The following is a 27230-nucleotide window of genomic DNA, read 5'->3' on the forward strand; positions in this document are numbered from 1 at the left end:
CAGCTGTGGATTAAGGCCTTTAATGCCTTTGGGTTGCCTCTCTGCCTCCCTGTCTTTATGTTGTGAATGACACCTCTGGTCACTCTCACTTCAGGACCAAGCCAAGGTCCCGAGGAGCTAGTGAGGGGGGTGTTTAGGCAATAGTCTCCAAATAGAGTGAGCAAGGTGATTTAGAGCCCAGGGAAGAAAAGATTATAACTTTTGTATATAGTTACTTGTGGTTTACCCTTTTAAAATGTTCTATGCTGAGTATATGTTATAATGCATATACTCTATTAGGAGAGTGATGTAAGCATACATTTTTTAAAGTTTCAGATATATTGAAGTTGCATGATCAAAATATTTTTACATATAAAAGTGAGAAATCAGAAAGGTTAACACCAATGACTTAAACCAGCTTATTTATCGAACATAACCTTCTGAAATGCTATGCCTCTCCCTTCACTTCCACACCCTTCATAAATTTCACAGGCTCACTAGTCTAGGGATTTGTTTGGTTTTAAGTATCCTGAGTTTAAGCTAAAAGTTTCTTATAGAATTTGGACACATTGAGGCATGTCAAGCAGACTCTCAGGGAGACATAAGTGCCCCTTACCTCATCTACCTTTGAATTTGTACAGTAAATACCTGAAGTACTTAGTACAGCGGTTCTCAACCTGTGGATCGTGACCCCTTTGGGGGTCGAACAACCCTTTCACAGGGGTCGCCTAAAACCATCAGAAAACACATATATAATTACATATTGTTTACAGTAGCAAAATTAAAGTTATGAAGTAGTAACGAAAATAATTTTATGGTTGGGGTCACCACAACATGAGGAACTGTATTAAAGGGTCGCGGCATTAGGAAGGTTGAGAACCACTGACTTAGTAGATGAACACCAAATTCCCAGGATATCTCTATTCACAAGAATGAATCAAGAAATCATTATTTCTAGATATGCTTTCATTTCCCTGAAAATTCCAACGAGAACTTCCCCCCCACACCCTCACCCCTCAGAAGCCACTAGATCAGTGATTTTTAACCAGTGTGCTGCAAGAATTTTTGAAACATGCAATACCTGACTAGGGACACTGATTTGTTCTCTCTAAGGTTGTCAAATAAAAATATGACAACAGCCAACACAAGAATAGTCATCTGGTGTGAATGAATCAAAATCATGCCTATTTTTTTTGTCTTATTGGCAAAAAATATATATTTTTAGTGCCAGATAATTTTAGTAATTAGTTTATATATGCCATGAGATGAATAAGGTTGAAAATCACTGCACTAGATGATTTCAGCCAAGACACTGTTCCCATCTCCAGAGGCTGCTGGTGAGAACAAGGACCCAAAAATAGTCAAAGGTAGTTTTCTATGCCTGTCAAGTGATTGAAAGAAAGAATAAGGCTTTCCTTTGTTGTGAAATGGTATTTTTTCAACATTTAAATTGAAAGTAATTTTGGGTTTGAGAAAACTGCAGCATTGTGCTTTGGGAGAATATGAGTAACTATTTTCAGAGCTACTTGATCTTGAGGATAAAACAAAGGATTCTGATTAGAAACACAGTACGCTTCCTCATTGTGAGGCTCTCAGATCTACATAGATTATTAGCACAAGTTGTAGAATGTCCTTACTTTGAAAATATTTAAGCATCAAACCCAAAAGTTGCTAAAATTTACACAACAATTTTTTTTCCCCAGGGAGAGGGAGAGAGGGATAGAAACATCAATGATGAGAGAGAATCATGGATTGGCTGCCTCCCACATGCCCCCCACTGGGGATCAAGCTTACAACCCAGGCATGTGCCCTGACTAGGAATAGAACTGGGACCTCCTGGTTGATGGTTTGCTGCTCAACTACTGAGCCACACCAGCCTGGCAATATAATCTTATCTTAAATAGAAATATGTAATGTCTCTGGGAAAAACAACTCTGTCTTTGCAATGCAAAACAAAACAAACAACAACAAAACCTGTAAGGAAAAATGTACCAATTCAAGGTCTGAAAAGTCCTTGGTCTGTTTTCCAGGACCGAGAAAAGCTCATCCGCAGAAGAAAGCATAGAAGAAGTTCCAAGCCAATTAAGGTAATGAGGAAACTAGGTTAGCGGGCTTTGCCACAGCCAGAGAAGTGAGGCTTGCCAAGGAATCTTCCTGCAAAGATGTGATAAGTCAGGTGTTCCCGAGAAGTTCAAACCATGGGCTTTATTTACTAGAAGAAAGTCTCTTCTCTTGACAGTTTTCAGTCCAAAACATTTTAACCTGAAAAGGTTTGCTTTCATATGACCTTCTCTGAGTTAGGAAGCCACAAGGCTTGACATAGAAAGGGTTATCTGACAAGTTGGAGAGAGTCACACTCCAGGAACGTACAAGTGACACATAGGATGGAGTGTCTCTTACTGAATATTAGCATCTGATACCTACCCTGTGACTGATTATTGTATTTTCATTATTTACTTGCACAATATTATGGGTAATAATAGTCCCAATTCACCAATATCTGTGTAACCTCTTATTAAATAATAAAATCACAAAGTCTTATTGTTTAATTTGTCTATTTGTTTGATTTTTGTTTTTATTGGGGACATCGTTTCATTTGGTTATGGAATTAGGTGGTAAGACTTCAGATTTGATAATCCTCTTCACAGAGATGCCTGGCCTTTCAGAGTCCCTTGATTAGCTTTAAATACTGAAAGGAGTAAATGACATAAACTCATCATGGTATAAAATGTACTGTAAAAGAGGTTACGATGTTTCTATGAAGAGAGCCAATATTAGTGAGTTTCCCCAAAAAAATCAGAAATTGAATAATACGGGATAAACATGCATTAGAATTATTATGGTCGTATCCATATTTTTATTTCCTCAAGGAAGCATTAAAGGATCCATGTCTTTTATAATCATTTTCACATATGCCAGTTAACAGTGCTTTAATAATGTATCAACTTTTCCCACTTTTATCTGTGTCAGTAAATATGTACTTTCCCTCCATTAGAGGCCTGTTTTGGACCCATTTATTGGTTATGATGATGACTCCATGGACTCAGAGACATCATCCATGGCCTCATTCAGAACAGACCGAACACCAGCTACTCCCGATGATGACTTAGACGAAGTAAGCCTTTCTCTAGTCTTTGGTGATAATGTCACCAAATCTTTCTTTTAAGGGGGAGAAAAAGCATTTCACGTCTGTATCTCCTTTTTGAACAGCACAAAATGATTTCATAATAGTGAAATAAGACTTCAGACCAATTTTGAGACCATACTTGATTTTGATACCTCTTAGGAAATTGTTCACTTGTGTCATGTAGCCCTTTTACAAGATTCTCTAAAGTTCAGCTCTGTAACTTGAAAACTTCTTTCAAAATAAAAGTTACTGTCCCCGAATTCTTCAGCAAAGGAACCTGTGAACCAAGAAACAAGTTTGTAGGTATAATCTAAGACACTGTTAAGCAGTGTGCACTGTCAACCACCTTCATCAGAACCATCTAAGGAGTTCAATTACAATGAAAACACCTGGGCCCTACCACACAACTCCTGACCCAGGATCTATAGAGTGGAACCCCAGAATCTGCATTTTTTCACAGAACTCCCTGGTGATTGTATTGTGCTCTGAAGTTTGAGACCTTAAGCTGTAAAACTATGTTTTTCATAATTTATCTGGGGAAGAAGTTGTTGGATATGAATGTATTGAAAACAAGTGAGACTAAAATTATGAATATCATTTTCTCAAATTTGGACCCATAATCAGGGTACACATTCTTCTCATTTGGATCCAAAATTGACTGTAACCCAAGCCCAAAGAGGTAATAATTAGAAATGTATAAACAAATGCTTCTCTTGTTAAAATAAATAGTAAAGCATTTCTTGAGGTAGAAAGTATTACAGTATTTTTTTAAATTTTATTTTTCAATTACAGTTTACTTTCAATATTATTTTGTATTGGTTTCAGGTGTGCAGCATAGTGGTTAGACAACAATATGCTTTACAAAGTGTCCCCCTGATATTTCCAGGACCCACCTGGCACCATCCATAGTTATTACAATATTATTCACTATATTCCCTACGCTGTACTTTATATCCCTGTGACTATTTTGTAACCACCAATTTGTAGTTCTTAATCCCTTCACCTTTTGACCCAGCCCCCAACACCCTCTCCTAAAGAACTACAGTATTTTTGTCCATCCACATGCTTTAGAATTAAGAATAAGTCACACAGAATTCAAAATCAAACAAACCTTTAACTTCTGAACTTATGTGCATATATGCATAGTACATGAACAGACAATAGTGCAGGGAAGGCCCAGGGAGGGGGCAGGATTGAGGTGGATGTGTCAATGGGGGGTGGGAGGGAACATCTGTAATACTTTAAACAATAAAGATAATTTTTTTAAAGTGGACGGAGGTTAATATTTCACATTGGACACAGGACCTGAACTTAGCGTAATTATTTTTTGGCCTTTTTTATTTTTTCTACCTCAAGAGTTTAGCAGCTGAAGAATCTGAGCTACGATTTCGACAACTAACAAAAGAATACCAGGCCCTCCAAAGAGCGTATGCCCTCCTGCAGGAGCAGACTGGAGGCATCATCGACGCTGAAAGGGAGGCCAAGGTTAGTGTGTGTCTCGGAGAGTGCTCGGAACTGGCTTTTTACACAGCCCTGGCAGCATCAAAGACTCACCGACATAAAAATATCAATAGGGTAGCTTTTCCTGTGCCCTTCTCTCCTCTGCGGCTTTTGAACTGTTGTATCTTTTATGTCATCAAGCCTTGGATCTAGAGACATTAGAACCAGCCTGGATCGATGCTTTTGTTTCTTTTAGATACTTGAGTATCTTGCTATTTGAAAACTTAACATTTTCAAAACTAGACAATATTGAATGTTGATAATCCATTTTTTCAGTTTCTTTCTTGGGGAAAAAAATCACCTTTGTCTTTCAAAAGCAATGGTTAGCCAGTTTCTTTCCTTAGTAAGTACACAGCATTACATCAGCAGCCTCCCGAGAATTTCCACTGCCAATATCTCATTTAATCCTTGTGACGGCTCCCAAAGGCAGGTATTTTATAAAAGAGGAATTTGAGGCTGAGAGAGGTTCATTGAATTGCCCAAGATCACACAGGTAATAAGTGGGAAACTGAGATTCCAACTCAAGTCTTACTGGATCAGATGTTCCTTCCATTTTTTACAATTGCCTCTCATAAGCCTATTTCAAAAATATAAAACTAAACACACACAATACTAACATTTAACACTTATTTAGTGCTTGCTGTGTTCCAGGCATTGTGCTGAGCACTTTATATACATTTATATCATGGAATCCTAAAATAGCCCTATGCATTAAATGCTTTTGTTATCTTCTTTTTATAGAAGTGGAAATAATATCTTAGAAAGACTTAAATGTAGCTTAGCGCAATTAAAATGAGAATACGTAGCTTAGATTACAGCTAGGATATGAACCTAGTCTTTCTGAGTTCAGAGTTAGAACCACCCTGCCATAACTGCCCTAGAGATTAATTAACAAGGGGCAAAAAGGAGTGTGATCTCCCAGTGGTTTTATCCTCCTTCCTATTTACAGGGTCTAGAGCAGGGGTGGGGAACCTTTTTTCTGCCAAGGGCTCATTTGGATCTTTATAACATAATTTGTGGGCCATACAAAATAATCAACTTAGAAATTAGCCTGCTATATATCTGGTCAAACATTTAATGAACTCACCCCTAATTCCTTGGCAGGGCTAAACCACGGGCCTCATACGTCCTGTGGGCTGGACGTTCCCCACCCTTGCTCTCAAGTATGCTGAGGAGTGTTGTAGGACCTACTGTTAGTTGTTTAGTGGGAAAGGATAGATACTATAGTTATATATTTTTAAGTGGTGACATATATACATGCATATGAGTAAACATGTTTACAGAAAAGCAATCATCAGAAAGGGGTGTATGTGTACGCCTTCATATTTATGTCCTATAACTATAATAGTTGTGGTTTTCATTATCAGCATTTATTAAGCATTCTAGCTAACATAGTATTGCCAATTAAAATGATAGCATATGCCTTGTGTTTTGGAGAGCTGGTCATATAGAAATTAGTTGTTTTACTCTAACCTCACTTTCCCATCTAAATAAAAGTTTAGCTTTATCTCTGGCTATTAGAATAAAATAAAAAAAAAACACTTACCATGCAAAGAAAAATAGTCTAAAATGAATCAAGATCTTGGAAAAAGCAACACAATAAAATCAAAGAAGTAGAAATGAAAAATAGACTATGTAATATAGATAAAATAGTATCAATGAAAACAAAAGATGAAATTATTTTAATGCAAGAAAAAAAATAAAGTATACTCAACACCCATTCAAAGTTAAAAAAGTTCTTAGCAAAATTAAGCTTGGCATTTTTTTAACCTGATAAAGATAAATATAATCCTTAACAGTTCAAATAAATATTCTCCTCTCAATAAGGAATAAGGAAAGGATACCTACTATTCCTGACTTTATTCACCTTTGTAACAAAGAATTTATGCAGATCATAAGAGAAGAGAAAAATATGTGTATGTTCAGAAAAAACAAAACCTAAGTTTTGCAGAAAATAGAATCGTAAACAGAAAATACAAGAATATCTAAGAATAAATTACTACACTAAATGAAGTAGGGTTATTCCTTAAAAGATTAGTGTTCAAAATTATTAATACACACAACACTTGGCATACACATGGACACATACATACATAAATACTTGGATTTGGATTTAGATTTAGGTCACAAAGTTGACTCTGAATGAATGGAAAGATTTTGGAGAGGCAAAATGGGAGAAGGCTTTTCAAATGAGAGCAAGCTGGAGAGTCACAAAACATATTTAGGAGACGAGAGATCACCAGCAGGTAAGGGGTAGACTGTGGTATTCCTGAACAGTGGGAAAAGATTGGAAATATAACGGGAAATCTCAAGTCCCAAACTAAAGAGCTTGAATTTTAACCCAATGGCAAAAGGAGCCCCTGAAATTTTAAGCAAGAATTTAGATCACAAAAATAGTTTTAAGGGATTCTTTGGTCGTAGAATGTTCTTCTTCTTCTTTTTTTTCCTTGTTGAGTTCTAATCAAGGAAGATGAGGGGAAGAAAAATATTGAGTTACCATTTTACTTACTGAGTTCTGGATTTTTGATTTCACTAGGCTCAAGAACAGCTCCAAGCAGAGGTGCTAAGGTATAAAGCCAAAATTGAAGATCTGGAAGCGACTCTGGCTCAGAAAGGGCAGGTAGGCATTTGGTTTGCTGGCCATTCGATCTGACCTTCCTCTAGATCACCCTTGTGCATGGGCCACACCCAGGACACGGCTTGGCTCTCCACAGTGACCTTTCTCAAATGTGTCAGAATGTTCAGCGCTGTGTTTCTGTCCCTGGTGTTTTTCTGGCCAGAGCGTGAACCCAGCCACAACAGCGAATGAGGTTGGGCAAGAGGGAGATGCCAGAGGAAGAGAAGCCCTGTACCAATAGCCTCGGGTGGTCATACACTGCTAAGACAAGGACCCACCCCTGCAGCTGCATTCGTTGCCTCTCCGCTACATTTATGGTTCTGCATTTTAATGTTTTCCATCCATATGTATCTAGCCTGTGTGCATTCTGACCCTTGTCACTCTTTGCCTCTGTGGTCACTTCTGAGTCCCCAAAAGGCTGGTCCTGGATTATTCAGACTGAAAAAGGTAGAGGTAGTGAGTGACAATGAAAAGGGGGTTCAATTTTCCTGGCAGCTTTGGCCCCAGTTGTCTTTGAATAAGGAGCTGGCAGGGGTGGGTGTCATTTACCAGTGGTTGGCAGGCAAACAAACTGGGTGAAAAGAAGACGGCTCTGGCAAAGTGGTTTGACAACACGGGCTCTTTCGTGCCACTCTGAAATGCTGACTGCGCGATATTCTTTGTCAAACAGGATTCACACTGGGTAGAAGATAAACAACTTTTCATTAAGAGAAACCAGGAGCTTTTAGAAAAGGTATGTTGGGCACAATACCCTAGTGGGGCAGAGGAGACAATGATGAGAGATCCAGGAGCAGCAGGGGTCCTCTCAGGAGTGGCACAGGGGCCAGGGGAAGGGGCGGCTTCTCGGTGCTGTATTCTCCTCTGCTGCGTGCTCGACTGCATCCCTGTCACCGCCATCACCATCAGTGGAGTGGCACGTGTGCATGGCTCTGTGCTGGGCATTGCGCCAACGCAAAAAGATGTGATTCCTGACACCTATTGATGTGTTAGCCATATATATATATATATACTGTATATATGCTGTACATACATATATATATATATATACACACACCCACACGTGCACACATCCTATGTGGTTGTCCATCTACAAAAAGCACACTATGAATAGGACTTGTTATTTTGTGCAAGGAAGTGACAGGTTATGACTCCAAGTCCATGCTGCAACCTATCACAGACAGTTTTCACTTTTAGTCTTTTTGCTCAACTTGGCTGTTCATTTTTTTTTTTTTAATAAAAGAACTTTTGAAAAGATTCCTCCAAAGCACAAAATTTCATGTCCAGGATTTTGTTCAACAAATCAAGATGCAAAAGCCTAGTTTAGTCCCAGATGATGGGTTATTTTGATTTGGGGCAATGAAATATAACAGATCATTTTAAGTTCAAAGGTGGCTTTTCCTTTGGTGTTTACTTTCCAGGAATATAATTTTAAAATTGCAACATAATCCTTTATATTTTTCTTGACAAAAATAGAATTTGAAAGCCCACTGGAATAAGGGAAATAATTCTGTAGGTCTACCCAAAATTATATAGAAATTATCTTAGAATAATTTCTGCCAATATTTCCTAGCTTTAACAAGTAATAGAAATTAACCACAAAGAAAGGAAAGAAGATACTAGTACTTGTCTCCTTCCCCTATGGCCTGGCAAAGTTAGGACATCCTATCTCACCTTCTGCATGTTTAGAGACAGGGCTGATAGATACAAAGTAGGTGGGTATTTCAAGACTGAGAACTCATACTCTCAGAAAGGTTAAGGGTCCCTACAAAGAAACCTTATTAGACATTGGCTCTGGTCTGTGAATTACAACCTACAAACCAATTATCTCCTTGCTAGCACTAAACACCAGAATCAGGAATTTCCCCAAATATCCCATCTCTAGTCCCAATCCAAGATGCTAGAAAGTAGAATATTTTTGTGATCTAAGTCAACTTCTGAAAACTTTCAAAAATTTTCTTGACCACAACAATCTAATGTAAAAAAACTTGAATTAATGTCACACAGCTCACTATTTTCCCATCTTTATTTCCCTCTAATTTTTGTATATCACGAGGCTATGAGTAAAAGAGGATTTTAGCAGTCTCAGAAATGCCCAGTAATATGTGCTATTACATCTCTTTATCATCTAAAAAATAATTCCCATTATGTCTTCTGTCTGATTTCATTTGGTCTTGATTTCTTTGGGCTAAAAGCAGAATGTTGAGCTCAGATTTTTAAAAGTGAAACAGAACTGAAACAACAATAAAGCAAAGCATCCTACTTCAAGTATGTATACTTGGGAAAGTAAAATTCATCCTATGCTGAAAAACCCCTGTTTTTTTAATATTTTTAACTTTAAGGTTTTAAATAATTACTGAGAAATCTCTACCCACATAGCTAATATCAAAGGCAGCCCATAGCCCAGCCGTGGGCAAACTATGGCCCGCGGGCCAGATCCGGCCCGTTTGAAATGAATAAAACTATTGAAAAAAAAGACCGTACCCTTTTATGTAATGTTGTTTACTTTGAATTTATATTAGTTCACACAAACACTCCATCCATGCTTTTGTTCCGGCCCGCCAGTTCAGTTTAAGAACCCATCGTGGCCCTCGAGTCAAAAAGTTTGCCCACCCCTGCCATAACCCTTTGCAGATCATGAAATTTGTTGATTCCTTGTAGACATGGACCATGTCTATAGGGTGAGGCATGTTCATACACAACCAACTTAAGTCCATGCTTCATCAGGTTATACTAGAAGTCCTATAGGACAGCCCTATAGGAAAACAGAGGAGGAGTTATGATTTCTGGATGGGTAGACATGGAAGCTCTTACAGTAGGAAATGTTAGAGCTTGATGTTCCAGGAAGTGTAGAATTTCCTCACCTAGAAAAGAAGTGGGGGGACCCCTCTTAGGCAGAGAGATGAGCAAAGGCAGCTCCTGAAGTAGTCAGTCCATGGAGTAGATCTGGGTTTCTAGATTCTAGTGTGTATGTGTTCGTGTGAGTGTGTGAATGTGTTGAGATGAGAGTGATAACATCTAAAACTGGAAAGCTACCTGGTAACCAGAATATCAAGGTTTTTAAATTCCATATTGAGAAGTTTGGCTTTACTCTGAAGGTAACTGGAATTCAGCAAAATTTATATATGATCAGAGATGTTTTTTAAAAATTATTTTCCCGACAACTTGTAACTCCAGAAATAAGAGGTATAAGATTCCATTGTTTACCCCATTCAGTCTACTTCTGGGATCCCCAGCAAAGCCATAATGAGTACCCTCAGATTCACTACTCACAGGGTCTCTAGACTTTATCTCAATGAATGGAGGTGTCCTCCGGCGTTTTCCTCTATGACCTGAAAAACTCAACCGAAGGATAACTGGAAGGAAAGCCAAAGACTTGCCGTAGTCACATCTACTTGGGATTTTTTTTCATGGTCTAGAAAGATGGTTTATTCACTGAGTAAATGAATGCTATCTATGCTTGCTTCGCAAAGTTGTATTGGCAATGTTCTCCTAACTTGAGGATTTACTTTATTAGATAGAAAAGCAGGAGGCAGAAAATCACCGCTTACAACAGGAACTGCAGGATGCCAGAGACCAGAATGAACTGCTGGAGTTTCGAAACCTAGAGCTAGAAGTAAGGAAATGATGATCATAATGATGATAATAATCATAATAGCTACCACACATGGAGCTCGTGCTATGTGTGAGGTGCTGAATTAAGCATTTCAGCTGCAAACTCTCATTGGACCTCACAACCACAATCCAGGTTTTATAGATGAGGCAAGTGAGGTTGAATCCGTCACCCAAGTCCTGTGATTAGTGAGTGGTAAAGCATTGATGCAATTCAGGATGTCTGCCCAGATACTGTATTTTTTCAACACTATTAATGCCTTGATGAACAAGACTAATGAATAGACTTTAAATAATTTAAAGAAGCAATTTCAAACTTCATCAATGATTCATTGCTTTTAAATAATCATTTCCATTCTTCATTTAATTCTGACTTGAAAAAAGTCACCTTAAAACTTATATTTCAAAGTGTACTATATGCAAAATTATTTTATCATTAGACATTTGAATTTTGCAGTCAACTTTTTTAGTCTATAATGCATTTATGCCAAAAGCTAAGAAGCAAGGTAACTTGTTTTGAGAAATACTTTGGTTAATCTAACCAAATTTCAGAATTGTGTTTTTGTTTTTTAAGTAAAATGTATCAATCAAATAAGATTTTGATTGTATCATGCAGAATCTGGCTTAGGATCTGGTTGAATGTATGTTGAAATGTAAAGGATAAGAAACATTCTTATTTAATTTCTCTTATTCTGCCAACAATTTCTTCTTGAGATCCTTTCAAATTAGGTCTGGATAGAGTTACTAGTCAGTATGCTTCAATGAAAAAGAGTTGTCTTTGGTAGCCCATATACAGCACATTATTCATAAAGCTTGAATGGATTGAATATGCAAAAGTCTGTTAGCTGCCATAAAACTTCATGGTCAAAAGATAACTCTTTGTGATACCTAAAAGCTCTAAATATTCAGATAGTTTGACTTGCAACCCCACTTCCCACATTTCCCTGATCAAAAACATTTGCAAGATTGGATGACACCATCTATAAATTCCCTTCCATACCTTTGCTGACTAATCAGTCGTTTCCATTAAATTTAAGCATGAACATCTTGAGTTCTTTTTTGTTTTTTTCCAAATGTCGTATTGATACACTGCTGAAATAGCAGACAACTGGTTTAGTGTTTAATCAGTTGTTGCTTTTTTTTTAATGCCCATATATTCTCCACTGTATTTCAAGGAAAGAGAGAGACGGTCCCCTCCATTTAATCTACAAATTCACCCATTCTCAGATGGTGTGAGTGCTCTCCAGATCTACTGTATGAAAGAAGGTGTCAAGGTAGGCAGATATTTGATGTTTTACGTTTGTAAGAAAGTGGAAACACTGGGAATTGGAAAAGGGGAGGTTGCTCATGACTTTCGTCTTTTGGTCACTGGATGTCATTTTGATACAAACTGGGTAAGAATTGAAAGTAGTCGTGTCCATTGGAAAATCAATAGAACATAAAATAAATGTGTGACAGATGTGTGAAATGTAACAACAAAGAACACAGGAAGCCATGATTATTTAGAACAGAGTAACATAAAGAATATGAATTCAAAATATTAAAATAATGACCTTTAATTATCTAGGGGAAATATTCAATGAATTCAGTACTTCAGTAAACATATTTCAAGTATGCTAGATAAAAATGTACTTGTTGAGTCTCTGTTGTGATGTTGGCTGTAAGTGCTATGGAATTCATAATCTTGGAATTTCAGCATTAAAAGAGACCTTGAAATTGTCTAGTTCAGCATCTCTTTAGGTATGTTTAATTTAGGGAAGATTTCTCTTTTGAAAGTTTATAACATATTGCTCAGTTTGACAAAATATACTTCTATCTGTAGTGATATTGGATTACATTGTAAATAATATTAAGGTTGAATGGAGATGGCTCCATCTCCTGGGATCAATATTGTCCTTCAATGTAATGAAATCACATGGCAAATATCTATTCCAGAAGTAAAACTGGGAAGCCTCCCGCTATTCCTGGCCTCTCCTTACCTTCTGCATGGCCCTTCCTGCTCCCACTTTGAGCTGCCAAATATCCTGCGTTAGTTGCCTTCTCTCTGCCTATGAGAATGAGCTAGACTTTCCCCTGTGGTAGGATCTGCTATACTGCCTTTGAACATAAGAGGAGAAAGTGGTACTAATGAGGTAAAAAGTGTGGGGTAGGAGAAGGGGATGAGGTAGTAAAATTCTGCTTCCTTGACTTCCATCTTCAACCACTTTCACAAAGTTTAAACTCTGGCCTTCCTGAGCTACATGAAAATTTGTAAAGCAAAGCAATTTTTTATTCAGCTCTAATTAAATATGAAAAGTACTTTGCTTCATCTTTTCCTTGGATACTTTTTTCTTTAGATAAATCATAAACTACCTTACCCAATGGATGTCATTTACACTGAGTGGCCAGATTATTATTACCACCCCATCAGTATTTCATTGACACTTCCAAAAATACTGAATATTGAAAACTTCCTAAGCAAATACTCTCAAGGTTTTATTATTATTATTATTTGCATAATTAATTCACTTCATTGTACTGATTATTATACACTGAGTTATAATAATCTGGCCACTCAGTGTATATCCAAAGGAACTCTTTGCAATGGAGTTTACTTGCTTTAAAGTGATGCAAGGATTATAGTAAAAATCAGCTGTTTCCAAAAGATGAAATTAAAGCTCAATTAAAAGAAGGAAGGACTGCGTTACAGTTTATGTGGCAGTCAAAATCTCAACCAACTCAGAATTCCATTAATTAAAATGAAGTTGGCTCATTATTTATATTTACTACCTATTATTTTTCTTTATACCTAAAGTCTACCATGACTGAAAAAAATGGACAACTATTATGAAAAAGTTAATGAGTTAATGTAAACCTTCACTACATTCTAGACTCTTTGGGACATAATCTGTTTCTCCTCAAGATCAGCCTATGAAGGAGGTATTTTTTTACCTTCATTTTGCAATTGGCAAAATTGAGAATGAACTGTTAAGTAGTTTTCCAAAATTCACACAGCTTATAAGAAGCACAGTGGAAATTTAAAACCAGGCGTGCCTCCTTGAAAACCCAAGGAATTACAGGGTTAAAATGTCTTCTCTATATTAGGCGTGGGGCACTGGGAAAATGGGAAGCCACATTTGTGTCTTTGACTTGAGTGTATCTCCTTGATTTTGCAGGATGTGAACATCCCTGATCTCATAAAGCAGCTTGATATCCTGGGGGACAACGGGGTAAGTATGAATTAAATAAGTGCAGGAAAGCATTGAATTTGCCTAACAAGAGGCAAGAAATCCTTGCCAATGTGTCACGTGTGAAATAATAGCAGGTGGGAGGCCATGTTCACTGAAGGATGTAGCTCTCCAGAGAGAATCAACAGTTTATCAGACAACTTGGCTAAAGGATTGTAAGGATCTCTGGAAGGCAGTGACAGAAATGGGAACTGGTAAAATGCTTTTCAGGAGCAGGTTTCTGATTTGAATGCCAACCACATCTGCAGTGATTAAAGCTGATTGCCTTCTGACTGTTGCTTGGAGGCATCCAGCGTGAAATTAATCAGTCATGCAATTGCAAATGGTGCTAAATAGTAGGGTTGGTGGCAGCCACATAAAAATGGACCAGGAAGCTATAGTCCTTTTTCTTTTTAAAAACACCTTCCAGGCAGGGTCAAGGCATATTAATTCAGTGGGAGGACTGTTCATTGAGATCTTAGATGAATGATACATGTAGGTTGAGAAGTTACACCATTTTTTCCCTTAAACAATTGTCAAAGGGGAGAACATTATCAATGAAATCGCATGAAACTGCTATGCAGAGATTACTGTTTATTTCATTTTGGTTTATGCTCTTCTTATAGCATGACTATTAATGAAGTATGCTTATAGTGAAACAAAACCAAGTCAGTGTTTGAGAGGTATAAAGAAACAATATACTTTTTATAGATTTTGAATGAACTCTTTGTGAAGAATTATTACTAAATAGAACATTTGTTAAGGTTCCATGCATTTGTGTCTGTGGCAAGCACTTAGGCAATATTTTCTGATAATGTAAATATCTGAACTGTCTTCAGCTTATTTTTTTTTCTGTCTTTTTTCACAGAATTTAAGAAATGAAGAACAAGTGGCCATAATTCAGGCCAGCACTGTGCTGTCCCTGGCAGAGAAGGTAATAAATTGTACTGACTTTCAAATCATCTCCGTGCCTGGCTTAATACCTAAAGAGCAGGGTAGGGTTATTGAATACCTAATATTTTATTTTTCAGGGTGAGACAACCCAGATAGAAAGAAAACACACACCAAAAAAAGTCTACACACTGATTTGGGGTGGGTGGATAATTCTTGCTTTGAAATCTCTTAAAAATAGAATTCTATAAAAATGGAAAACGTTCTAAATTACATTATTCAAGCAATCCTTACCAAGATGGGAAACCGGTAAAGAAGGATTTTGTTAGAACAAAATTCAACTGAGTATATTTGAAGATTTTTTAATTTAATTTATTGGGGGTGACATTGGTCAATAAAATTATATAGGTTTCAGGTATACAATTCTATAATACATCATCTGCATATTACCTTGTGTGTTTACCACCACAACTCAAATTTCCTTCTGTCACCATTTACCCCCATTTACCCTCTGCCACCTCCCTCCACCCTCCTTTCCCTCTGGTAATCACCATACTGTTGTCCGTGTCTATGATGGTTTTTGTTTGTTTGTTTGTTTGTTATGTTTTGTTTTGTATTGTTTTGTTTTTGTTTAATCCCTTCACCTTTTTCATCCAGTCCCCCAGCTCCCTTCCCCTCTGACAACTGTCAGTCTGTTCTCTACCTATGAGTTTCTACTTTGTCTGTTAGTTTATTTTGTTCATTAGATTCCACATATGAGTGAAATCATACAGTACTTCCTTAAATTTGAAGAACTGATTGGCTTTTTAAGTGATTCATGGATTGGGCAGCATCCCAGCTAGCAACTACAGCAGCGCTCTTAGAGGTCATGCAAAAGGGAAAGCTTTTATAGGAAGAAAGGTGGGGCTAGGGAGCTATTAACAAAAGAAAATAAACCAGCATTTCTAGGCCAGGACATCCTTTTTTCAGGGGAGGCAGGCAAAGGTCTTATCATGCAGGTTGCCTCTTGATCCTACGGGGGAAGAGAAAAGCGCTCCAGGGACAAAGAATGTTGCCCAGAGAATTTCAGACTGGTTGACCGAGATTGTATTCCCAGTAAAGGTCACAACTGCAATTAGGTCAGATATTAAGTTTAGGTTTGGTACCATGGGCTTTAGCACAAGTAATGCCATTTGTGGGCTTGTGGTGTTAACAATTGAGAGGTGGTAAATTGGAATGTGGCTCTTTTTATGGGCTTTTCCTTGGGTGTGTACATGCAAATTGTTTCCAAAGGATTCTGGGACCTGGTGGTAGCTCACTGCAGGCTCATTCGGAAAGCCCAACCTGAGACTGTGCTCTGCCCTCTTGTGTCTAAACCTGATGGGTGTAGGAAGAGTGAAAGAGGAGGAAAGAGCAGGTAGATAAGTCTGATAACTGACTGTATTCAGGGTGCCTTGAGAATCGCACATACTTGAGAGTCATGTATACGTGGTTGGGTCTAATGAGAACTATGTAAGTCCCTTGAGATGCTTCCTTAATTCCTAACTGCATATAAAGATTGTTTATAAATTAAATGAAACCAAGAGGAAGCAATCAGCTTACTACAATCTGAAATGAGGGAATTCTACAAATAAAATGAGCCTATCATCTTACTCAAACAAAACAAAGACATTTAAAAAATGGTTATAAAATAAAAAGGTACTTAAGAAATTGCCCTAGCTGGTTTTGCTTAGTGGATAAAGCGTTGACCTGCAGACCCAAGGGTCCCAGGTTTGATTCTGGTTGCAGGTTGCAGGCCCTGTTCGGATCATGTACAGGTGGCAACCAATCAATGTGTTTCTCTCATATCGATATTTCTCTCTGTCTTTCCGTCTCTCTTCCACTCTCTCTAAAAGTCAGTGAAAAAATATCCTCGCGTGAGGATTAGGAAAAAAGAAAAGAAATAGTGAAATGACCTTTTTTGGCATCCTGATTCAAGCAAACCAAGCATAATAAAAAGGACATTTTGCTGACAGTTGGGGAAATTTTAATATGGACCAGGTACCAGACAACAATGTTAATGTTAATTTTTCAAAATGTGGAAATGGCCTTGTGGTTATGCTTTTTTTTTTTCTTTTTAATTAAAAAAAGCCTTATCTGTTAGGGATACGTATTGAGGAATTTACTTGTGAAATGATATCTGGGATTTGCTCTCCCTAGTTCAGGGGTGGGCAAACTTTTTGACTCGAGGGCCACAATGGGTTCTTAAACTGGACCAGAGGGCCGGAACAAAAGCATGGATGGAGTGTTTGTGTGAACTAATATAAATTCAAAGTAAACATCATTACATAAAAGGGTACGGTCTTTTTTTTCAATAGTTTTATTCATTTCAAACGGGCCGAATCCGGCCCGCGGGCCGTAGTTTGCCCACGGCTGTTCTAGAACCTACACACTTAATTATTATGCCTGATTACCTCCTGAAGGGATAAGCTGATGTTTAACTTGGTAGAGACACAGTATAAGACTTGTTCTTTTAAATTATATGTGTGGTAGGTTCATACCATAATATTCAAAGTCGAAATTTATTCAGGGAATTGCTCAGTGCTAACATCAATGTCACATAACAGAATTATATGTTCTAAGTGTTAAGAAAATTTTCTAAGTTCTTTTTATGTGCTTTAAAATGTCTCTACTCAACAAAAATGATTCGTTAACACTTACTAGTAGCTGTACTATTTTATATATTAAAAAATTGCTAATTCTCCAGTCTCACTTGGCATTCTTCTTTTCATCATGCTCCCCCCAACCATGGAGAATTGGACATCCCTTCTGGTTGGAAATTGCCCCTCAGTTTTGCCTAATCACCTTTGACTCATTGTTCAGACTCCAGTGCAATTGTCACTTCCCAAGAAAGCCTGCCATGGTGTTCTCCATGTGGGCAAGAATGTGTTATTAGGCAAAAAAATGTGTTGGTTACCAGCACAGCTAGCACATTGCCTGGCACATAGTAGATATCAATGAATACGTTTGTTTAATGAATGAATGAATGGAAAACTATAGTCTTATTTCTGAACTAAGAGATAAAATGCACCAGTTCTTAGTCTGTTTCCTGAGATATAAGGGGAACTGACTAAGCACCTCAGTAGAGAGCACCATATACACCATACCAAGGAGTCATGTTGAACACTTTTGTCTTGTTCAGTGGATCCAGCAAATCGAAGGAGCAGAAGCTGCCCTGCACCAGAAAATGATGGAATTGGAAAGTGACATGGTGAGTACAAAGATGAGGTATCATAAAAATTAAAGGGAAATTGAACAGGCCAATGGGAAATGACTGCTTTCCACCAGTTTTATTTGGCAGTGATGAAAGTTTGTAGCCTTCCATTATTTTGTGTACTCACTGTGGAACAAAGTTCCCAGAAAACTTCAAGAACTGTTTATATTGAAAATACCCTTGAAAACTCTTTAAATGCACAAATATTAATTACACATTCAGCCTGTACTGTGCACTATTCTAGGCATTGGAGCTCAGAGGTACTCAGGACAGTCACCAGCAAAATGGGTCTTGCAGGCGGTTATGTACTGAAGGCAGTCATACACACAAAGAAATAACTGACTGTACTTGGGGCTGTATTATACACAAAGATATATTTTTAAATACTAATGGGAAAATGTGCACAATCTGAGAGGCACACAGAAGCTGAGGACTCAAGGGAACATTAGATTTGTCTCCAGTTCCTACTGGCTCTGCCTCAGGAACAGACACCCATTAAGTAGCATTGTGGTGGTGGGTGGGATCGCCGCCACTCTCTGAATTCTTATCTATCTTTGTGTTTGCTAATCATACACAGATGTCATCAGATGAATTTTTCATTATCCAACTCTGCTAAATTACATTTCAAAACATCCTTACCTAAATACACTATCATAATATATTTGCACAGATATACTTATTAGTGAACATTTATCTTATCAAAATCTATACTCTTGGATTGGCATAAAAGTCCTTTAAAGCATTGTTCATTCTGTCTTTTGTGCTTCTTTCCATTGATTTTCACATTGTCTGTGTGAGACGCTGAAAGTTGAACTATTTCCCTAACAGACAAAATCGATGACCCTACAAATACTGGTGATTTGTCTTGTGATGGAATTAGAGAAAACACTGATCAATATGATTATATATCACTTTCTGGTTAACTCAGCTGACTCTATTTATCAACATGGCCCTTTTTTATAGGAACAATTCTGCAAAATCAAAGGCTATCTGGAGGAAGAACTAGACTACAGAAAACAAGCTCTGGACCAAGCATATATGGTAGGTACAGCAGGCACTCAAGAGAATCAGAGTGTTTACATCAAATACTATGGAGGAAAACATCTGATTTAATTTGTCATGCCACATACTCAAATAGGCCATAGCGTGCAATGGTTTATTTATTCAATGGTTTCCAATTCTTATTTTAGAAAATATATCTCTAGCTCTTTGCTATAATATTAAAATATTCTTATAATACTTAATAAATATTTAATTTTACTTTAAAATTTTAATTAAATGTATATCATTATATAATATTTTAATGAAAGACAGACTGGATGGCCATGTAGATTAAAGAGAAAATGAATTAAATCCATTGGGGAGCCTAATTTAGTGGTAGACTAATAAAGTCTTTAATGTTTGTTATATACATTTTTAATTCACTTATTTCCCACAACATCCCTAAGAGGTATAGGTGATATTATTCCTCTATTACATATGAGGACATAAGGAATCTGCCCAAACTGGTAAGCAGGTAGTGTTTAGATCTGACTGCAGACATTGTGGTCTTAACTACCATAATCCAGCCACCATAAGCAAAGCTGTATCAGTAAATCGGCTATTCCTTCTCTCCTGCAGATCATGCTGAGTGAGGAGCACTCTTAACTCACTCTCCTGTACAAAAGTCATAACAAGCAATTCCTAATATTGGACGAGAGCTTGCATTTCTTCTGTCCATATGCAAACCCCCCATCATTAATCCACAACAATGACTCAAGAGAAAAGAGCAAACTCAGAAGAGGAACATTTCAGGGAGTTGCTTGTAGAAGTTTTTCTAATGCTTTCCTGGAAGCAGCCTGAGTCACTTTTGGGAAAAGAGTGAAGCACTTAGTTTCTGCTCATAACAAAGATAAATTGGTATTTCCCCTCCAAGATGAATAAGAGGTTCTGAGCATTACTTGATGGGGAAAAGAGAGAATGAGTTGGTCACTAGAGAATAAAGAAGGAAACGATTCTTCCCCTCCTTTCCACCCTTTATCCTTGCCTCCTCTACCTGTACATAAAACAGTTAGGCTGTGTATACTCATTCAGACAACAGCACTTAACTTTTAAAAGATGAGATCTGCATAATCTATGACAAGAGTTAGGAAAACATCCCTCACCAGGGCATGTCTGTTTACCTCTGTCAAAGTCACAGGGAACAAGACTGTAGATATTGGCAACTGTGTCTGAAACATATTTCAAAAAAAATCCAAAACTGAGATGTAAGGAAGAGTAGACTCTTCATCTAAAAAAAGAGAAGACTTGCCCAGGCGGTGTGGCTCAGTGGTTGAGTGTCGATATATGAACCTGGAGGGCACATTTCGATTCCTAGTCAGGGCACATGTCCGGGTTGCAGGCTCGATCCCCCAGATCGGAATGTGCAGGAAGCAACCAATCAATGATTCTCTCTCATCAGTGATGTTTCTATCTCTCTGTCCCTCTCCCTTCCTCTCTGAAATCAATAAAAATATATTTTTAAAAACAGACCAATTCCAGAGACTCCAGGCCATTGTTAGATCATATTTCCTGATTTTTATTTTAAGAAGAAATATGGGGATTATAAAGCCATCTTCAGGTACAGAGGTCTGTCATGTGGAAGAGTCGTTGCATTTTGTGCATTAAATTTACCTCTAGTTTCAAGTATTTTATTCCAACTTTGACCACTTTTCAATACTTATTTCTAAAAATGTGGCCACTATAATAGATGTCTTTAAATATTTGAAGGGCTGTCAAATGGAAGAGAAAACAAACTTATTTTCAGCTACATTTCAGAATAGAAGAATGTACAGTTATTATAACAAAGTAAGAACGTTTTAAAAATGAAAGCTGTCCAAGAAAAACAACAAATTTCTCATCATCTAAGAAGTTAACATATTGGATAAATGATTCTTATGGACTCTTATAAATGGGATTATTATATGGGTAGTTAGTTTGAAAAAACTATGAAATGAATTTAATTGCTATGATCCTGTAAGACTAACGTAACACATCTCTTCCCATACACACACGTATGTGTACACTCACACACCACATAGGAAATGCTCAATTCCAAAGTTAGACTTTTCTCCTTTTATTTGCCAGAGAATCCAGGAACTAGAAGCTACTTTGTACAATGCTCTGCAGCAAGAAACTGTTATCAAGTTTGGTGAACTGCTGAGTGAGAAACAGCAAGAGGAGCTGAGGACGGCGGTAGAGAAGCTACGGCGGCAGATGCTGAGGAAGAGCCGAGAATATGACTGTCAGATCCTTCAGGAGAGAATGGAGCTCTTGCAGCAAGCCCACCAGGTGAGGATGAGTGACTTCTGCGTAGGGTTGGTACTAAGCAAGTGGGACTCAGTACCAAGTACACAGTGCTGCATATGGGTGTGGAGAAGCCCAGGAGTGAGACGCTATTTTCAGAGTAAAATAAATCACTTTTGTTTTCTGCTTACCTTTAGATAAGGGAGGACGGTTTTGTAATGCTTCCATCTTAAGAAAATGGGCGTTGTAGAAGCACTGCATTTTACTACTGTTTCTGCAACTGCTTTGTCATGAAATACCCTTTGACTCTCATGGAGCCTGATTCTCCCTGTTATGCAGGAAGGCAGGACTTCCTCCAGGACAGGACTAATGCTTTCCTCCTGTTACTCAGCCCAGCCCATACCTAGTCTGATCACACAATCTGAATGGGGTGAAAGAACACAAGGGCCTTTCCCTTTATTCCCAGAACAAACAGCAACAAAGCTTGGAAGATGCCACTTACTTCGGGCATTTGCTGCATGTCAGCAAGTAAACTAAGGGCTCTACTCACATCATTTCATTTAATCTACAAAAGAGCCCACGAAGGCAAATATCCTTAACATCCCAATTCAAGAGAGAATGATTCTGAAATAAGAGCGCTTAAATGGTTTGCCCAAGATGACACGGATAGTAAGCAACAGAACCAGAATTGCAGCGCAGGTCCACCTGACCCCAAGGCCACTGCGCGTAACCACTTTCCTAACTGACGGGTGCAGCTTGAGTTGTGTGTGATTTGTGATTCATCTACACCAGCGAGGTTCAAAATGAACACCCAATATTCACTTATAGCCCAGATTCTTCATCCAACTCTTAGTTTATGTCTTAGCTTAGATGGTGAGGAAAAGGTCAAAGGTAGATTCCATAAGAATTCCAGAATTGGAAGTGCCAGGCTATATAGCATTTGTCACGCAGAAGCTGTAACAAGCAACTGGTATAAAATCCAGATGGGCTCTACAAGAAGAAGGAATCATGTGGTCACCAGAGATCAAGGTGAGTGGAAGAGGAAAAGGGGTTATTTGATAACATCAATAAGAACAGTGCGTGGGCAACTTGGCACTTAGCACACCTCAGATGTAGCCGGGAGGTTTGCGGCTCACAGACTCTCCAAGATAACAGAACAGGGAACTCTGAAGCCATTTGTCTAGTTGACAGACAAATTCAAAATAGTCCTGGAACTTTATTGTCTTCAGGATTAGTTGGGTTATTTTTTTCATGTTTGCTTTTTCCCTGATTTATCAGTTCCCTCCTTGAAATTTTTATGGAAGTGTAATCTCTACTGTGTATTATGAGAACTGGCCAGTTGTGTTTTGTGAGGAAATTCCTTCCTGAAACAGAGTTAAAATAAGGTTGAAAAGAAAGGTTAGCAAAAACCAATGGGCTTGTTTGCATTTGTGTTAGCTTTATCCAGTTTTTACTATAGTAACAACCAACCAAAAATCTTAATCCAAATGGTTTACAACGACGTTTGTTTCTTGTTCACTAGTTCTGATTCACACTGTCCCTGCTAGGAGGCAGCATTCCACAAGTCACATCCCACCCGCCAACACCGGTCCCATGGTCAAGCCCAAGCAGAATGGGTGGGGACTGTATCTCTCACGAGGAAAGGGTCTGCAGGGATAGACCCAGTAGAGAGGGTTAGCAAATCACTTCCACCACAGGTGCCGGTAATTTTGAAAATGCAGCAATTGGGTATGAAAAAAATGTATATGTGAATATTTCCAGTTGCTAATACTATTGCTGATGTTTTTATAGAAAGCTGACTGTTTTAGGTTGGAGAACAATCTTTTGGTTCAACTTAATGCCCACCAATGCTTTTCCTTTTTCTTCTTCCTCCAGAGAATCCGTGACTTAGAAGATAAAACAGACATCCAGAAAAGACAGATAAAGGACTTAGAGGAAAAGGTAGGTGTTAAGGTCAACATCTATTTTAACTTTATAATCAGAAATTAATGCCAGTTTCACTCACTGTGTGTGTCCTTTCTTTCGTCTCGGGTGCTGTGTACTTTGCGTAGGCAGCTGTATAGTCGTAGGCCTCACCTTGAGTCAGGCACTGGGATCCCAGAGTAGGTGCTGCCCGAGGTATTTTGTGTTTTGTGTTGATTCCCATTCTTTTCTGTAAGTGTTTTCTCTCCTCAGTTTCCTCTTCTTCATCTTTATTTCCTTTTCAAACATTTCTTTTGAGTTTTGTTATTCTGCTTTCTTTTAAAAATATGTTTAGCGCCTTTTTTTTTTTATTTATTTATTTTTAATTTTTATTGCTTAAAGTATTACAAAGGGTATTACATATGTGTCCATTTTATCCCCCCGCCCTAGACAGTCCCCTAGCCTCCCCTATCCCCCAATGTCTTATGTCCACTGGTTATGCTTATATGCATGCATACAAGTCCTTTAGTTGATCTTGTTTAGCGCCTTTTAAAAAATCCCATTATTATTTATAAAAAGCCCTTCGTTCCTGATACTGCAGTTTCACTTCAAAAATAAATTCATAAATGTAGATTGACATATGATAATTATGCCATCCTGTCATTTCCTCATGTCATTTCCCCCAGTGGTCTAGAAAAATCACTGCTTCTTCCAAGCGAGCCAGCACTTTTGGGGGGTTAAAGCATAGTCTTTCTTAAAGAGGACATTTGCAGATGTGTGTGGTGGGAGAAGGGACACTTGTACAGGGGTGCTAAACAAGCTCTGCGATGAATTAAACAGTCTGGCACAACAAAAAGTTATCCTTCCGGGGATGCCAGGAGCGCCTGCTGAGGAACACAGCGAAGATTGCGAGAGGTTTTCCCTGAGTTCCAATCTGATGGGCTCGAAGTAGCTGCCTGATCCCTACATCGCAAAATAATATAACGCTTTCCTGTATCTTCCATAGTCACCCAAGAAGAAAATAGCAAACCATGTGGCATTTCTGAGACTATGGTTAGAACTTGGTTCATCCCAAGTTGCTTCTGTAGTTGTCCACATATGTGAGTTCAGATGGAGCTGGAGGGGAGCTATTAGCCAGACCATCAGCACCTGGATTCTTATGTAGGCTGGTCTTCAGGTACTTATTTGACGTTGGGTAAGACCCCCTGTGTCTAAGCCGTGTCTCTAGAATAGGGATGATAACACTTGCATTCACCTCCTCTCCATGAGGAACAAATTAGTGGTTGGTGAAAACAGTAAGAAAGTCAAATTTAAAAGTATAAATTTTTAAAGTACCAAATGTAAAGTATACTCCTGCAGATTTTTAAATTTAAATTTTCCTCATTTCAGAAGTGTGCTATTTAGTTCTCCAGGATTGAATGAGGCAAAGTTAAACAAGGACTTAGTCTCATTTCCCAAGTTTTTGGCAAGAAGACCCACAAAAGGCAGGATTTCCCTACAGCCTGGTTGTCAGAGGACACGCGATGTCTTCCAGTTTCCACATTTTTGAATGGCAAGTTCTTGGCTCTAGTCATTCTCTCTGCTAATCCTTAAACAGCCCTGGGGCTGGCTCAAGGACAAAATCACAGCTAAGACTGTTCTGCCCCCAGAAACTTTAGCTCAGTTCAGTTCCCATTCAACTGAGTAAAACAAACACAGGATTTTTTTTTAAATCTACAAATGTTACCCCAGTGGCCATTCTCTTAATAAACCCTATAATGTTGGGAGAAGGGAGATTAAGATTATGTTTAGTTCAGAATTCCATGTGAGCTTTTCATTTTATGGATCTGACCTTCCTAAACATTTATGATAATAAGACAATATACTTAACAGAAAATATGGATTCTTTAGTTATCAAAGCAACATATACCACATATAGGAGTAAATTAAGTCACTTCAAAAATAACCTAGTTTGTTTCTGATTAGAATTTGAATGAGAGATGAGCACCTTCTATTCTTCTATTCACTTGACCTCAGTTCTACTCATCTACAAGCCTAGTAAAAATGCTAAAGATCACTTATGTCAGAGATAGTCTCCACTCTTTTCCTTGGAATACTTGAACACCTCCTCAAGGTACATAAAATATCCTTTCTTTGTTCCTAATTCCCATGCACACCATTAATATAAATCAGGGGATAACAGCAAACAGCAAAATTGCCCCAAATGTGCAGTTTTTCATCATATCCAAAGCACTTCCACTTCCATCAGCTCATTTGATTCTCATAATTATTCTGTGATTCAGACACAGCGAAAATAATGATCCCCTTAATAAAACAATAACCCAGAGATTAAACAACTTTCCCAAGACTGTATAATCACTCCATGGCTAACCAGGACCAGAGGTCTGCCCACCACACTGTGTAGACTAAGAATCTCATTACAGGCTGAGCGGTTGGGCATCTCCTCATTCATGCCCGAGAGGTAGTGCTGATATCTGACCTTCTCCTGGGAATAGCGGAAGCCTCCCATTCCTCTCCTTCTCCATCCTCTCCTGCGACAGGTGCCACCATACCCCTCTTCATCTTTAAGGAGTGAAATAAAAAGGACCGTTTCTGCGTTTTAGACTAATAGACTAGTCACTGCTACATGGATCTTAGCACCATGTTTACAACCTGTTCATATACAATTTTGCCATAGTGAAGCAAGAGCCTTCTAAACAGTGACATTAAAGGAATATGCAAATAACATGCCCCTAATATGAGAATGCTGTACATGCCATACAGGAAGCCTTGCAACAGAATGCTCCTAGAGATTGAATACAAGACAAAGACTTCCTGCCTCTGTAAGAGTAAATCACTGAAGAACTCAGTAGTGGAAAAAACTGACCTCACCTGTGACCTGTTATAATTAGTATAGAGTTGGTTATATACTAGTGCTACACAAGATCTGTTGGTCCATCAACTATCTGCTTCTCTAGTGAAGATTCTTGGTGAAGATAAACAAATCAGGCTTCACTTAACTTCTGTAGGTCAAGTAAAGTGAGATCTATCTCAGAAGCATGAAGGCTGGAACTGAATCGTATATTCATTATCCAAAGTATCACCGATGTATAGGCAGATGTCACACCCAATAGGATGGCCACACAAACCCACTGGTGCAGGACAGACCCAGTTTACACCTGTTGCCCTGGGGTAATTACTGATAGTATCCCATTTCCCTCTCTGGAGTATCCCACTGTGGCTAATTTGTCATATGTTTACCCTACATAATACTATTCTTCCAGATCAGCCTTAGTCCTAAAACCTAACACACTAACCAATCAATGACAGCATTGAGTGATTAAGTGTATGCTCTGATCATATTTTGTGTTTTTGAAATAATCTTCCATGCATTAAAAATGAGACAATAACATATAATAGAGTAAGACTTGGGAGGTCCATTCTCTAAACTGAACTATGCCATGAAATTAGTCTATTGATGAAATGGTCTATGCTTTTTTTCTGTAGTTTTACAATTAAGGGCTTACACCAATTATCTGTAAGACCCTCTCAGAATTCTAAAATGTATGATTTTAGCTGAACACCAGTTAGTTATTCATTGTGTTGCTTTGCCAGTAGACAAGTAAAAGGTATGTTTTTTTTGAAACAAAAGCTACTTGGTGTTATGTGAGAAGTGATGAGATGAACAATGTGGAAAAGCTGAGGTTTGTACTACCTGAATAGCACTACAGAAATTCAGATTTACATAATCTTCTTCTTTTTCTTCTGCAGTTTCTGTTTCTATTCTTGTTCTTCTCTCTTGCCTTTATTCTATGGCCTTGATGTCAAGGTGCCTCTTAAAGGTAAGATTCCATTTAATTCTCAAAATGTGGTTCTGATAGGTATATACATGTAGTTATTAGGCCCATGTTTAAAAAAATGCAC

The 27230-nt window shown here is 38.0% G+C and overlaps 1 protein-coding gene across 3 annotated transcripts in view; it reads left to right on the forward strand.

Moving 5' to 3' along the window:
- The window catches only part of JAKMIP2 (janus kinase and microtubule interacting protein 2), a 126661-nt gene that overhangs the window by 91559 nt on the left and 7872 nt on the right, over positions 1-27230 (forward strand). Inside the window, exons 8-21 of one of the 3 annotated variants that reach the window (XM_036315432.1) lie at positions 2010-2066; positions 2975-3094; positions 4463-4591; positions 7143-7226; positions 7894-7956; positions 10738-10836; positions 12008-12106; positions 13988-14041; positions 14907-14972; positions 18090-18158; positions 19125-19202; positions 21267-21470; positions 23301-23366; positions 27078-27148. In XM_036315432.1, the coding sequence (XP_036171325.1) occupies positions 2010-2066; positions 2975-3094; positions 4463-4591; positions 7143-7226; positions 7894-7956; positions 10738-10836; positions 12008-12106; positions 13988-14041; positions 14907-14972; positions 18090-18158; positions 19125-19202; positions 21267-21470; positions 23301-23366; positions 27078-27128 (1239 nt within the window). In that variant the 3' untranslated portion in view covers positions 27129-27148. The remainder of the gene's footprint in view (positions 1-2009; positions 2067-2974; positions 3095-4462; positions 4592-7142; positions 7227-7893; positions 7957-10737; positions 10837-12007; positions 12107-13987; positions 14042-14906; positions 14973-18089; positions 18159-19124; positions 19203-21266; positions 21471-23300; positions 23367-27077; positions 27149-27230) is intronic. The other 2 variants (XM_036315433.1, XM_036315434.1) reach the window with 2 other exon arrangements.

Source organism: Myotis myotis, unplaced genomic scaffold (assembly GCF_014108235.1).
Source record: "Myotis myotis isolate mMyoMyo1 unplaced genomic scaffold, mMyoMyo1.p scaffold_m19_p_6, whole genome shotgun sequence".
Classification (NCBI taxonomy): domain Eukaryota; kingdom Metazoa; phylum Chordata; class Mammalia; order Chiroptera; family Vespertilionidae; genus Myotis; species Myotis myotis.